This window comes from Coregonus clupeaformis, chromosome 15 (assembly GCF_020615455.1).
Source record: "Coregonus clupeaformis isolate EN_2021a chromosome 15, ASM2061545v1, whole genome shotgun sequence".
Lineage (NCBI taxonomy): Eukaryota > Metazoa > Chordata > Actinopteri > Salmoniformes > Salmonidae > Coregonus > Coregonus clupeaformis.
In genome coordinates, this window is record NC_059206.1 from 29,635,999 (window position 1) to 29,651,684 (window position 15,686).

A 15,686-nucleotide genomic window follows, 5' to 3' on the forward strand; every position below is an offset into this window, starting at 1 on the left:
TTCTAGTCCGGGCTCTGGCTGGGCCACTGAAGGACATTCAGAGACTTGTCCCGAAGCCACTCACTCCTGGGTTGTCCTGGTTGTGTGCTTAGGGTCGTTGTCCTGTTGGAAGGTGAACCTTCACCCCTGTCTGAGGTGCTGAGCGCTCTGGGCAGGTTTTCATCAAGGATCTCTCTCTACTTTTCTCCGTTCATCTTTCCCTCGATCTTGACTAGTCTCCCAGTCCCTGCAGCTGAAAAACATCCCCACAGCATGATACTACAATGCTTCACCGTAGGGATGGTGCCAGGTTTCCTCCAGATGTGACGCTTGGCATTCAGGCCCAAAGAGTTCAATCTTGGTTTCATCAGAACAGAGAATGTTGTTTCTCATGGTCTGAGAGTCCTTTAGGTGCCTTTTGGCAAACTCCAAGCGGGCTGTCATGTGTCTTTTACTGATGAGTGGCTTCCTTCTGGCCACTACCATACAGGCCTGATTGGTGGAGTACTGCAGAGATGGTTGTCCTTCTGAAAGGTTCTCCCATCTCCACAGAGGAACTCTGGAGCTCTGTCAGTGACCATCGGGTTCTTGGTCACCTCCCTGACTAAGGACTTTCTCTCCCAATTTCTCAGTTTGGCCGGGCCGCCAGATCTAGGAAGAGTATTGGTGGTTCCAAACTCTTCCATTTAAGAATGATGGAGGCCACTGTGTTCTTGGGGACCTTCAATGCTGCAGACATTTTTTGGTACCCTTGCCCAGATCTGTGCCTCGACACAATCCTGTCTCGGAGCTCTACGGACAATTCCCTCGACCTCATGGCTTGGTTTTTGCTCTGACGTGCACTGTCAACTGTGGGACCTTATATAGACAGGTGTGTGCCTTTCCAAATCATGTCCAATCAATTGAATTTACCACAGGTGGACTCCAATCAAGTTGTAAGCACATCTCAAGGATGATCAATGGAAACAGTATGCACCTGAGCTCAATTTTGATTCTCATAGCAAAGGGTCTGAATACTTATGTAAATAAGGTATTTTTGTTTATTTGTAATACATTTGCAATTCTAAACCTGTTTTCGCTTTGTCATTATGGGCTATTGTGTGTAGATTGTTGAGGAAAACATTTTATTGAATCCATTTCAGAATAAGGCTGTAACTTAACAATGTGGAAAAAGTCAAGGGATTTGAATACTTTCCGAATGCACTGATTCTCTGTTTAGGGATTCTAATATAATATTAAGCCAAAATGTGACACTGTGTATCCATTCGTGAAAGAACACAGTCTGTACGTGACTCCTGTAGTAATCCCTGGCAGAATCATATGTGCATATACATTTATCAAAGATATAGTTCTATAACACAATGTACTGAAACCCACTTCTAACACCAATCTACATACTTTTATACAGAAAGCGTAATACAGAAAAAAAAAAAAAAAAAAAGGTTGTCGGATTTATTGCAACCTTGAGTTGCTTTGTGTGAATGTTCGTGCACCACATTGTTAAAATGAGTAGTAACATGTTTATTGTGCTAACGCCTTGGCCTTTCAATGCTCTTGAGGAAGGTCAACAATAAAAAAACTTTTCCAAGCGCAGTGTGTGGGAGTTTCATTTCATTTTAACAATTGTTGAACATCTCAGACGCACCTGCAATGCAACCTCTACTGAAGATGTGTGCGAGTGCATTTCACTTTCTTGCACCACATTGCATCTTTCATATTGGACTCCACTGTGAGGGATTGGTTCTTTTAAGGTGATCAAGTCTGCTTTTCTTTCCCACTGAGGGATTGACTGTATAGGGTTATAAGGTCAGATATGCTCTCACTCCAAAGGACTGGCCAATATAATGTCAGACTTAGCTTTCACTGTAAAGGGTCTGTATTAGTCATTCTTTCCCCTCTTCCCCTCTCTTTCTCACTCTTTCTCCCCCCTCTCTCTTTATCTTTCTCTCTCTCTCCATCTCTGTCTCAATCTCCCTCTTTCTCCCCCTCCACATGCCATGGCCCTCCTCCTCCCGCCTTAGATCGGCAGGCGTCCTCTCGCTCCGATAAGCCCAGGCAGGGCAGAGGAGTAGCAGGGGCCTTGGGTCACTCAATCAGCTCTAACTGCAGGCTCTCAGGGCTAACTCCCACCAAAACCCCTCTCTCTTCTCCTCTCACTGCTCCACACTCCTATGTCCTATCCTCCTTGCCGCTCGCTGCAGGAAACGGCCTTAGCTGCCCACCTGCCGGGAGGAAATGAGACACACAAACCCCCTGGGACTTCCTTTAGAGGCCAGCCTGCGGCCAAGGGCCCCTTCCGCCCAGAGCCAGACCCAGTGGGCTTGCAAGGCTTGCCAGACCCAGTGGGCTTGCAAGGCTTGTCCTACCAACAATGCTTGTCCTATAAGAGGTTGTTGAAAACCGGATACCAGTAAAGGTTGAGTCGGCTACATTAAATGGGTTTCCTGAGTCCATTGCCGGGAAGTGAGTTGTCGCTGCTGCTGTAGCCTTTTGTCAATTTAAGTCATTTCCAGACAATTGCATTTGAATCTCTTGCATGAGCTCAGGGTATTGTTGTGGAGATTGTTCCTTGAATGCTACATGTTTGCATGGCCGTAGAGCCTACAGTATTTGCTTTCACTTTGCACTGCGGGGAGCGTCCCTCGCATTGAATAAGACTAATGACCGTTCAGATAGGTTTTTCCCAGCTCCTCATTCTGACTTTTAAATGGAATTTCCTTAGTTGTCCCCTCTAAGCAGCGGCAGACTGGGAGCAGTGAATTGGAACTAGTCACTCGGATATAACGCAATGTTTTAATTCCCACAGGTAATCTGTGGGGCATTGTTCAGAGCCAGAAAGTTGATGGCGCTAATCCACCTTCTATTGAGGTTTGAAAGGTTTAAGAATTAATATAAAAAACAGGCCCTATTACTTTAGCACTGGCTGCCCTCTGTTCTCTTGTTCCCCTTATCAGGGCCAACACAAATTACTGGCCATCCAGCTGCAGTCAAACGCTGCTCTGTTCTACAGATGGACAGAAAAGGGGAAAGTTTACATGGCGGTCACCTGTTTGACCTTCCGCACAGTTTTTTTTTCTCTCCTCAGCCATAGGTAGCTGACTAGCCGTCACTTGTCCATGCTCGATAACAGAAATCATTTGAGTTTGGCGGAAGACGGTGAGAATGGATGGGGCGACACTTAATATTCAGAGTAGAGTCACAGCAAATGGAAATGAGCGATAGACAGAGAGAGAGGGGGAGAAGCAAAAGGAAAAACACAGGACTGAAACGGACTGTGAAATTGCCGGATGGAATTGGCGTGATGGCAATCGTAAACCTACTTATTTCTCTAAATGCTAATCATTCAGAATGGGGCGACTGTGGAGTTGCGTCTGTGGCGGAGTGTAGCATTGGAGAAGCGCCTCGGTTGGTCACTTGCTGAGTGCCTGGGAACTCGGCCTATAGCGAGGAGTTGATATAACTTGTAATAGAGACAGCCAGGAAAGAAAAAACGGCAATGCATAAAATGAGTGGAAATTGACAGTGGATATGCAGTTACAGTGCCTTCAGAAAGTATTCATACCCCTTGACTTATTCCAGATTTTGTTACAGCCTGAATTCAAAATGGATTTTTAAAAAAATGATCTCACCCATCTATACATAATACCCCATTATGATAAAGTGAAAACATGTTTTAGACATTTTTACAAATTTATTGAAAATAAAATACAGAAATATATAATTTACATAAGTATTCACACCCCTTTGCTATGACTCTCCAAATTGAGCTCAGGTGCATCCAATTTCCTTTCATCATCCTTGAGATGTCACTAAAACTTGTACACCTGTGGCTAATTCAATTGTTTGGACATGATTTCGAAGAAAAAAATACCTGTCTATATAAGGTCCCACAAATGATAGTACATGTCAGAAAAAACATTTGATTTAATCAATTTTTAATTCAGGCTGTAACACAGCAAAATGTGGAATAAGTCAAGTCAATACTTTCTGAAGACACTATGTGCTGCATACAGCTGGTTGTAGAGGAATTGAGTGAGGCAGTGGAGTTGTTTTTGAAAGCAGCGCAGTAATAAGAAGCACTATTGTTTCTATGGAAGGAAAGTAAAGGCCCCCATAGTCAGCTGTAGCAGCAGTGCCCCACCACTATTATTGTAAATCTATTTTTTACATTTCTCTTTCCCTCCCTCCCTCCCTCACTATTACCCCTGGCCTCTCCCTTGCTCTCAGCTGCAGTGTCTGTCCTCTGGACAGTCTGACCTTCAGACGCGCCCAATAGCTTTGGCCCAGGAGAGAAAGAACATAGGAATAATTACTCATTTAAAAACCATTGAACAGCAGAGGCCAGTTAGCGGTTAGCCCTGGCTGCTCTTTGCAGATGGACAGGCGGTCAGGACAGGATTTCAGCTGTTTTGTTTGAATGGAGAGGAGGAGGAAAATTTGGGGCAGGATATCCTCCTCTGCGTTTCATGGTCACCTAGGGCGCCACCAAAGTGTGGCTGCTCCGCTCGGGGGAAAGGACTAGGGCCCCCAGTCACCCCTCAGTCCCTATGCTGAATTAGAACTGCCTCCCTCATGCCCTCTCTCTCCCTCCCTTTCAAATACTAACTCACATTCACATACTCTCTCTCCCTCTCTCTCTCACACACTCATTCACATTCAAACACACTCTCTCTGTCTCACACATACACACTGTCCTGAAGTTCCAGAGGGGCGAGGAGAGGAACAAGAGGGAGGTGTCAGCTGACTGCCCCCCTCCAATCAGATAAGTTCTGATGTAAGTGTTTAGCAGCTGCTAAGATCAGATTTAGTGCGAGGGAGGGAGTGAGCGGGAGAGAGAGCAAGAAAAAGCGAGAGCGAGCGAGAGAGCCAGCATTAGGCAGCCAGTCAGTCAGTGCAGCATGGCTATGTGCCGATAGGGAGGCGTGAGAAGCCGGATCTCTGTAGCATGGACGAGTCCAGCATTCTGAGGAGACGAGGGCTACAGGTAGGGAAATGGAAACTTTTATATGTGTGGGTGTGTGATGAAGAGGTGCAGTGGTAGTGTGTTTCTATGCGGAGCAGTGCTGCTGTACAGCAGAGCACAGTCAGGAGTTTCCTACCTTTTATGTTAACACTTGGCGGTATGGAGTGAATAACAATTTGGCTCCGTGGGGTGGCACTGTGTGTCTGTCTCTGTGGGAACTGCTTACCTATTCACAGAGCTGTGTTTGTCGTTTTCTTAATTAGCCTATATCGCCATACACATTGTAATAACATTGGACAGAAACAGATTGATTTCCTCCGAGTCAATTTGATTTCTCCATTTTTTTTCTATTGCCTTAGATTTCATGTGTCTGCTGCATGACATTAGTGTTACAACCTGCCTAGGCTGCTGAGATTAATAGGCTGTAGACAGTTCCTAGCTATAGAGGCTGATTGATCTTGTTGTCTGAAGCGCTGTCAACCAGCCTCTTATGCTGTATTGACTTCTTTATGATAATGGAGCAGATATCGAAGCTTGTGCTCCGCCAACGGAAGCCTTGATAAAAGTATTGGATGTGTGCAGGGCTGCCGCCATCCACAACAAATTGTGTACTTTAGGAATGCATGATTGCACTCATCTTCCCATAACATAATGATTTTGAATGGACACATGGTGCCACCATGGGGGGTGAAAGACATTGCAATTTGAAATACTCGCTCACATTTCATTCCTATCCACAACTTTAAGATGTTTTGATGCTTTGTGACGTCTCTTTTTTTTGTAGCCACAGACACTATCCGAAAGCATATTTTTTTTATACTTTATATTGGTTAGACACAACCACAGTTTGCACAGATCAGTACTTGGTGAATAGCTCCGTGACTCCAAGTGAGAGTTGCAGGGTACAAGGGGATTCAAAAGGGCTGTGAACTAAAAGTGAACTGTTGACTAGGATGTGAAACCAGAAGTGTGGTTTTATGAATGCTAAATTCCCAGTGAGTAATCTTATGTGCCAAGTTTTAATTGGTCTGCACTCCACAGATGAATCAAAGCAGTAAAATGGCTTTTATGCTCCAACATTAATTTCACTATAAACAAAGGTAATTCATGCTCGTTAGAGATTGCATTTTCCCCCTGTGCTGTTTAAATTATTTTAAATTATAGACAAAGCCAGGGACAGAATGTAGATGTCCAAGTTATTGTTTTTATGTTCACTATTTAAAGTATAAAGGTATTTCCCCAGCAATTAATCACTTTTAGGAAAATCTAACAGCATTCATGCCGAGTTTATTTACTAAAAAAATAAATATATATATTATGGTCTTAATGACTTTCTCCCAAAGCCGTAATTTTCCTCACAGGAGCCAGCTAATCTCTAAAGGACACCGCTACCTCCCTCCTTGTTTATTGTATCACACAGACATTACACCCAACACTCTCTTCTATGAGCCCATAGAGCTCTGGTCAAAAGAAGTGCACTACATAGGGAACAGGGAGCTATAGGACGCAGCCTAGATAATGTTTACATTTTGGTGAATGAGAAGTGCATGGCTTTGAGCTATATGCTGACTATACATTTTGGAGTCAAAAACTACCAGAAGAATGATTAATTTCTATATTTTAGGCTATATTTGATGCTTTTCAATGTTATCTTGGCTTTCTTGAGGAGTCTACGGAGCCGACGGAGGTCTGTTTGCGTAGAATGTGTAGAGCCCTTTTGGCGTGGCCATGACTAATATTGACATGAAAAGTTGATGACCTGGCAAAATGTATTGAGACAAAGAAAGTGTGGTAACGAAAATGACTGGTTTGGTTAAATAGAATCTCCTCCCATTGGGTCAATGTTTTTGTATTCCTCTAGACCAGGGGTACTCAACCGGGGGTCTGTGGAGGTACTGCAGGGGGTCGGCTAAAATACTTTTGTATATTTTGTGTATGTGGACACCCCTTCAAAGTAGTGGATTCAGCTATTTCAGCCACACCCGTTGCTGACAGGTATATAAAATCGAGTACACAGACATGCAATCTCCATAGACAAACATTGGCAGTAGAATGGCCTTACTGAAGAGCTCAGTATCTTTCAATGTGGCACCGTCATAGAATGCCACCTTTCCAAGTCAGTCCGTCAAATGTCTGCCCTGCTAGAGCTGCCTCGGTCAACTGTAAGTGCTGTAATTGTGAAGTGGAAACGTGTAGAAGCAACAACGGCTCAGCCGCGAAGTGGTAGGCCACACAAGCTCACAGAACGGGACCGCCGAGTGCTGAAACGCGTAGCGCGTAAAAATCGTCTGTCCTCTGTTGCAACACTCACTACCGAGTTCCAAACTGCCTCTAGAAGCAACGTCAGCACAAGAACTGTTCGTCGGGAGCTTCATGAAAAGGGTTTCCATGGCCGAGCAGCCGCACGCAAGCCTAGGATCACCATACGCAATGCCAAGTGTCGGCTGGTGTGGTGTAAAGCTTGCCGCCTTCGGACTCTGGAGCAGTGGAAATGCGTTCTCTTGAGTGATGAATCATGCTTCACCATCTGGCAGTCCGACGGACGAATCTGGGTTTGGCGGATGCCAGGAGAACGCGATCTGCCTGAATGCATAGTGCCAACTGTAAAGTTTGGTGGAGGAGGAATAATGGTCTGGGGCTGTTTTTCATGGTTTGGGCTAGGGCCCTTAGTTCCAGTGAAGGGAAATATTAACGCTACAGCATACAATGACATTCTAGACGATTCTGTCCTTCCAACTTTGTGGCAACAGTTTGGGGAAGGCCCTTTCCTGTTTCAGCATGACAATGCCCCCGTGCACAAAGTGAGGTCCATACAGAAATGGTTTGTCGAGATCGGTGTGGAAGAACTTGAATGGCCTGCACAGAGCCCTGACCTCAACCCCATCGAACACCTTTGGGAAGAATTGGAATGCCGACTGCGAGCCAGGCCTAATCGCCCAACATCAGTGCCCGACCTCACTAATGCTCTTGTGGCTGAATGGAAGCAAGTCACTGCAGCAATGTTCCAACATCTAGTGGAAAGCCTTCCCAGAAGAGTGGAGGCTGTTATAGCAGCAAAGGGGGGACAACTCCATATTAATGCTTATGATTTTGGAATGAGATGTTCGAGCAGGTGTCCACATACTTTTGGTCATGTTGTGTGTGTGTGTGTGTGTGTGTGTGTGTATACATTGCATTCTACAGTACTTTCTGGGTGATTTTAAATATTGACTGGCTTTCATCAGGCTACCAACTCAAGAGAAAGCTTCAAACTGTAACCAGTGCCTGCAACCTGGTTCAGGTTATCAGTCAACCTACCAGGGTAGTTACAAACAGTACAGGAATTAAATCATCATGTAATGCTGCAGAAATTTGTTTGAAAGCAGTATCCAAATCCATTGGATGTAGTGATCACAATATAGTAGCCATATCTAGGAAAACCAAAGTTCCAAAGACTGGGCCTAATATTGTGTATAAGAGGTCGTCATACAATACGTTTTGTAGTGATTCCTATGTTGTTGAGGTAAAGAATATATGTTGGTCCGTGGTGTGTAATAAGGAGCAAACAGACACTGCACTTGAATCATTTATGAAATTGCTTATTCCATGGAGTGTTATGGAGTGTTGTGTGTAGATTGAGGGATTATTATTTTTTAAATCCATTTTAGAATAAGACTGTAACGTAACATGTGGAAAAAGTCAAGGGGTCTGAATACTTTGTGAATGCAAGCCATATCTCAGACTGGCCAAATAGTACCTGCAAAATAGTACCCGCAAAATAGTACCCGCAAAACACCAGCCTCAACGTCAACAGTGAAGAGGCGACTCCGGGATGCTGACCTTCTAGGCAGAGTTGCAAAGAAAAAGCCATATCTCAGACTGCCCATCTTCATCTTTTCTTTTTATTGGCTGGTCTGAGAGATTGCTTGTTCTTTGCAACTCTACCTAGAAGGTCAGCATCCCAGAGTCACCTCTTCACTGTTGATGTTGAGACTGGTGTTTTGCGGGCACTATTTAATGAAGCTGCCAGTTGAGGACCTGTGAGGCGCCTGTTTCTCAAACTAGACACTAATGTATTTGTCCTCTTGCTCAGTTGTGCACCGGGGCCTCCCACTCCTCTTTCTATTCTGGTTAGAGCCAGTTTGCGCTGTTCTGTGAAAGGAGTAGGACACAGCGTTGTACGAGATCTTCAGTTTTTTGGCAATTTCTCACATGGAATAGCCTTCATTTCTCAGAACAAGAATAGACTGACGAGTTTCAGAAGAAAGTTATTTGTTTCTGCCCATTTTGAGCCTGTAATCGAACCCACAATTGCTGATGCTCCAGATACTCAACTAGTCTCAAGAAGGCCAGTTTTATTGCTTCTTTAATCAGCACAACAGTTTTCAGCTGTGCTAACATAATTGCAAATGGGTTTTCTAATGATCAATTAGCCTTTTAAAATGATAAACTTGGATTAGCAAACACAACGTGCCATTGGAACACAGGACTGATTGTTGCTGAGAATGGGCCTATGTAGATATTTCATAAAAAATCAGCCGTTTCCAGCTACAATGGCCATTTACAACATTAACAATGTCTACACTGTATTTCTGATAAATTTGATGTTTTAATGGACAAAATAATTGCTTTTCTTTCGAAAACAATAACATTTCTAAGTGACCCCAAACTTTTGAACGGTAGTGTATATATGAGAAAATAAAGGTGGAAAAAATATTTGTATTTAAATGTTTTTCATGAATATCGCTAGGAAGAGAATACATTTTTGCCAACACATGGCTAACTTTTGTTTACCAGCTAAACAGCTGCTCTTCTAAAATGTGTTTGGTGTTAACTTTCTAGCTAATAGGCTATGTTATTATAATGTGGGGAGGTTGAAATAATGAAAAACGATCTGCAAATCTATTCATTTTAAAATGTTGATTCCTTCTCCTTGCCATTATCTGATGATAAGACAAGACATGCCCAAATTGTTTTTTGCTAACGTATGATGGGAGTCCCAGGGTTGCTGGTTTGCCTGGGCAAGAAAAGTTTGAAGACCACTTTTCTAGACTGAGGAAAATGAACTCATGATTAAGTGAACTGCAGGTTGGTGGAATTTACACATGTTAAACCACACTGTCTTCCTCAGATGCAGCTCACTTTATAAAAACTCACCAACATTTTGCCTGCCTTTGGATTGATATGGTAGATAGAGCTGCACAGAAATCGTCAAATATTTACATTTCACTGCATGTTTACTTGTCTACATTATTGATCATGTTTACTGGAATAATGTGCGTGCACACGGTTATACAGTAAGAAATGATGCTTGTAAAGAGTAGAACACCTTGAATGACAAGTACACATGGCCATTCATCCAGCCCATTGATGTTCTTTATACATATAAATGCCATTGAGTTTACTTGTCTAGTCTGAGTCTGTGACATTGAGGCATTACCACATAAGTGTGTCATAATGCAGAAGTTGGATTGGGTCTGTAACAACACGTGTTCTGTAGAGAATGTGATCAGTTTATTTTACATTTACATTTTAGTCATTTAGCAGACGCTCTTATCCAGAGCGACTTACAGTTAGTGAGTGCATTCATTATTTTTTAAATATATTTTTTTTCATACTGGCCCCCCGTTTATTCCATTGAAGTCTGGATGATTGCAGTTTTCAAGGTCAAGGACAATTGTCTCACTCAGAGTGCAGGCGATTAAGTGCAATTGGGATGTAATACTGCTTAAAGCCTGAGTCAACAGTAATTGTTAGCAATTTCATGTCATTTTTAGAGTAAGGCAAAAGTGACAAAATGCCCTCAGATTAAAAATAGACTCTCATACCTGCTGCCAAGAACAGTTTTAGGTAAGTTTTAATTTATACAGTAGGAAAGGCTTTAAGAATATATTTGTGGAATTTTCAATTATGGGAAAGGATGAGGAATTTGTCTGTGGATTTGAGGTTTTGCAAAAAACACACACAGCATTTCAGTCATTGTTTCCCTTTCATCAAATCCCCTTGTGAATGTCCTTCACATACAGTGCCCTCCTGAATTATTTGAACCCTAGGTAAATATGAACAAAAAGGCTATGCAAAATGTTTATCAGCTTGATCTTACACAGAAAATATCATATGAATCTAACCTTTGAGTTAAAATTGTTCAACCAAAAGAAATCTGCATCAATTTCATTTTTTACATTTTCAAAAACATGCATGTTAAAATGATTGGCACCCCTGCATTTAGTACAGTCGTGGTCAAAAGTTTTGAGAATGACACAAGTATTGGTCTTCACAAAGTTCGCTGCTTCAGTGTTATGAGATATTTTTGTCAGATGTTACTATGGTATACTGAAGTATAATTACAAGCGTTCCATAAGTGTCAAAGGCTTTTATTGACAATTACATTAAGTTTATGCAAAGAGTCAATATTTGCAGTGTTGACCCTTCTTTTTCAAGACCTCTGCAATCCGCCCTGGCATGCTGTCAATTAACTTCTGGGCCACATCCTGACTGATGGCAGCCCATTCTTGCATAATCAATGCTTGGAGTTTGTCAGAATTTGTGGGTTTTTGTTTGTCCACCTGCCTCTTGAGGATCGACCACAAGTTCTCAATGGGATTAAGGTCTGGGGAGTTTCCTGGCCATGGACCCAAAATGTAGATGTTTTGTTCACCGAGCCACTTAGTTATCACTTTTGCCTTATGGCAAGGTGCTCCATCATGCTGGAAAAGGCATTGGTCGTCACCAAACTGTTCTTGGATGGTTGGGAGAAGTTGCTCTCGGAGGATGTGTTGGTACAATTCTTTATTCATGGCTGTGTTCTTAGGCAAAATTGTGAGTGAGCCCACTCCCTTGGCTGAGAAGCAACCCCACACATGAATGGTCTCAGGATGCTTTACTGTTGGCATGACACAGGACTAATCGTAGCGCTCACCTTGTCTTCTCCGGACAAGGTGTTTTCCGGATGCCCCAAACAATCGGAAAGGGGATTCATCAGAGAAAATGACTTTACCCCAGTCCTCAGCAGTCCAATCCCTGTACCTTTTGCAGAATATCAGTCTGTCCCTGATGTTTTTCCTGGAGAGAAGTGGCTTCTTTGCTGCCCTTCTTGACACCAGGCCATCCTCCAAAAGTCTTCGCCTCACTGTGCGTGCAGATGCACTCGCACCTGTCTGCTGCCATTCCTGAGCAAGCTCTGCACTGGTGGTGCCCTGATCTCGCAGCTGAATCAACTTTAGGAGACTGTCCTGGCGCTTGCTGGACTTTCTTGGGTGCCCTGACGCCTTCTTCACAACAATTGAACCTCTCTCCTTTAAGTACTTGATGTTCCGATAAATGGTTGATTTAGGTGCAATCTTACTAGCAGCAATATTCTTGCCTTTGAAGCCCTTTTGTGCAAAGCAATGATGATGGCACGTGTTTCCTTGCAGGTAACCATGGTTAACAGAGGAAGAACAATGATTTCAAGCACCACCCTCCTTTTAAAGCTTCCAGTCTGTTATTCTAACTCAATCAGCATGACAGAGTGATCTCCAGCCTTGTCCTCGTCAACACTCTCACCGGTGTTAACGAGAAAATCACTGACATGATGGCATCTGGTCCTTTTGTGGCAGGGCTGAAATGCATTGGATTAAGTTCATTTTCATGGCAAAGAGGGACTTTGCAATTCATCTGATCACTCGTCATGACATTCTGGAGTATATGCAAATTGCCATCATCAAAACTGAGGCAGCAGACTTTGTGAAAATTAGTATTTGTGTCATTCTCAAAACTTTTGACCACGACTGTACTTTGTGCAGCCTCCCTTTGCCAAGATAACTGCTCTGAGTCGTCTCCTATCATGTTTGATGAAGTGGGACAACATATAGGAAGGGATTTGAGACCATTCCTCCATATAGAAACTCTCCAGATTGTCCTCGCTTGTGGACTCTCCTCTTCAGCTCACCCCACATGTTTTCAATGGGGTTTAGGTCAGGGGACTGGGATGGCCATTTGCAAAAGCTTGCTTCTATGATCAGTGAACCATTTTTGTGTGGATTTGGAGGTATGCTTTGGATCGTTGTCCTGCTGGAAGACCCAACGATGATCTAGTTTTAGCCTTCTGGCAGAGGCAGACAGGTTTTGGCCTAAAATGTCCTGGTACTTGGAGTCCATGATGCCTTGTATCCTAACAAGGTTCCCAGGGCCTTTGGAAGTAAAACAACCCCACAACATTACAGATCCACCACCATACTTCACAGGGGGGATTAGGTTATTTTCTGCATGACTATGGCTCTTTTTACACCAAACCCACCTCTGGTGAATGTTGTCAAAAAGCTCTATTTTAGTCTCATCAGACCATAGAACCTGGTTACAATCAAATTTCCAATGACATTTAGCAAACTCCAGGCGCTTACATTTGTGGTTTGGTGACCGCAGAGGCTTTCTTCTGACAACCCTTCCAAATAACTTATTGGCATGGAGGTGGCGTCTAATTGTAGTTTTGGAGTGTTGGTGACCCCAAGATGTTACCAACTTCTGCAATTCTCTAACTGATCCTTGGAGATTTTCTTTGCCACTTCAACCATCCTTCTCACTGTGCGTGGGGGCAAAATACACTTGTCCTCTTCTAGACAGGTTCATCATAGCTCCAGTTGTTTTACATTTCTTAATTATTGCCCTAATAGTGGAGATGGGTTTTTCAGACTTGTATCTATCTTTTTATAGCCATTGCCTAATTTGTGAATGTCAGCAACCTCTTTTGTCTTATTTCATTTGTGTGTTTTCTGGCCTTTCCCATGTTGATGGATGACTAAGGGAGTTTAGCCTGTGTGTCACCTCATCTCTAAACCCCAGTGAAACAGGAAGTCACGGGTGACCACTTAAGAGTTCCCAAAGACTCGGATGAACTTTAAAAAGTAAAATCTTAATCGGAATATACAGCAATTAGATTTTGTTCATAAGAATTTCTAGGGGTGCCAATAATTGTGACACGCATAAAATAATTATTTCTTGATGACGATTTATTTTCCGTTGACCAATTTTAACTCCAAGGTTAGATTCTTATAATATTTTGAGTGTAAGATCAAGCAGATAAACAACAATGACATTTTTTCACAACCTTTTTTGTTCATATTTACCTAGGCTGCCAATAATTCAGGAGGGCACTGTACATTGTCCAGCAAAGGTGGCCTATTCAGATATCTCTTAGCCATCTGTGCGAAGGTTTTCCTCTGTACCTTGTTCTCTCTCTCTCTTTGCACTACGAAGCTCTGCAGTCAGACTACAAAGTGAATATAATAACAGTAGCACCTTGTTGCATATTTAAACCATGTGGTGTTGGGTGTGCTGGACTGTAATTGAAATAAATAGCCAGATGAGTTGTTTATTTTTGAGTTTATAATTCAGTTGTAGGACCAGGTATGGTGAGTCTCTAGAGTTTTAGCTGTATTTGTTTGTTTCATTTAGCTCCTTTTTCACATGTATTCTTAATAAGAACGAATGGGGGCATTTCTAATGTTGTTCTCATGTAATTCATTATTTTTTGCATATTACCGAATGCGTTCTGTTTATTTTGTTTATTTCCTTTATGCCATTGTAAATGTTTTGCAGTTCTAAAAAAATCTAACATCTCTTGATAATAGCAATATTTGCTTGGTGAAATCAGACACATTTTTCTCTTCCTCAATCATATTGCAATTTGTGCAAGCAGCCGTTCTCAGGTCATTCCCGATTTTAATTGCATATTTATATAGTGCACTTTGACCAGTGGAATGCTCAGTGGCCGGAAATTAAGTGTTACCAGTAGTTCTATTATACTATAGATTTAGTATTGTGCATCACTAACCAGGTATCCATCCAAAGTTTTTATGCGTGTAAAATACATCTTGAATAAAAAATGTAATGACAGGCCTGATGGAAACAGCAAATTTGTCGGGAAACTTTCCAAATGTTGAATGCGCTAAATAAGGTAATCTTTTCCTCTGTAAATGTAACTATGCGAGAAAAGGTGGTGGAAATGTTGATATGATAACCATTATATCGAAGTAAACTTGGAGTCACGTGATGACATGTTGTGTGGTACTCCCACTACAACTCGGGAAAGCATACAGTTTATTAGGTTACAGATTAAATAAGTTACGATAAACTTCACTGGTGAAAGTGCAAGGTGATGTGCTTGATGATGCTTTCCAATAAATATCGAGGTCTTATTCTGGTAACATATTGATCGATGCTTGGCTGCCGTTTGACAAATTAAAAATAATCTCGCTATTTTGTTCATCATAATATCATAATGTAGGTTATACCTGCACTGTATCGGCGAGCTGTTGGCTAGAACACACATGCCAATACCAGAGTGGACACATTCTCAATATAATGCAACATTTTAGTGACAAACATCAGCAGAGTTGAAAATGCGATGGAAACTATTTGACTTGTATTTTTTTTTCGGTACATGGGAATTTAATCGCAAAAGTTATTTTTATGTGCGCTACATCATCACGCACAGACTTATCAGCAACAGGTCAATTTGATGGAAACATCTCTGGTGGGAAAATGCGCATATTTTATTGATGTAGATTCTGGAATATTCGCATGACAATCTCTCACCAATTGGATGGAAACCTAGCTATAGCATCTCAGATGTGTTGCCTTGGGCTTGTCTAGCACTTTCCTGTACAGGAGTAGCCTATGGCACAAGCAGTCCTGTCTCCATTTCATATTGCTTTCTCAGAGTGTCCGGCTGCCTCAGTCTGTGCATGGCTATCTGGGGAAATGGCATTTGAGACTGGACGAATCT

General features: G+C 42.4%; 1 protein-coding gene across 2 annotated transcripts in view; it reads left to right on the forward strand.

Moving 5' to 3' along the window:
- LOC121582618 (microtubule-associated serine/threonine-protein kinase 3-like) overlaps positions 1-15,686 on the forward strand; it is a 167,542-nt gene that overhangs the window by 51,456 nt on the left and 100,400 nt on the right. The window contains exon 1 of one of the 2 annotated variants that reach the window (XM_045225100.1): positions 4,621-4,963. The exons of the other annotated variant lie outside the window; for it this stretch is intronic. Coding sequence (XP_045081035.1) covers positions 4,925-4,963 — 39 coding nt within the window. The 5' untranslated portion in view covers positions 4,621-4,924. Of the gene's footprint in view, positions 1-4,620; positions 4,964-15,686 lie in introns of those variants that run through there. 2 annotated transcript variants of the gene reach the window in all.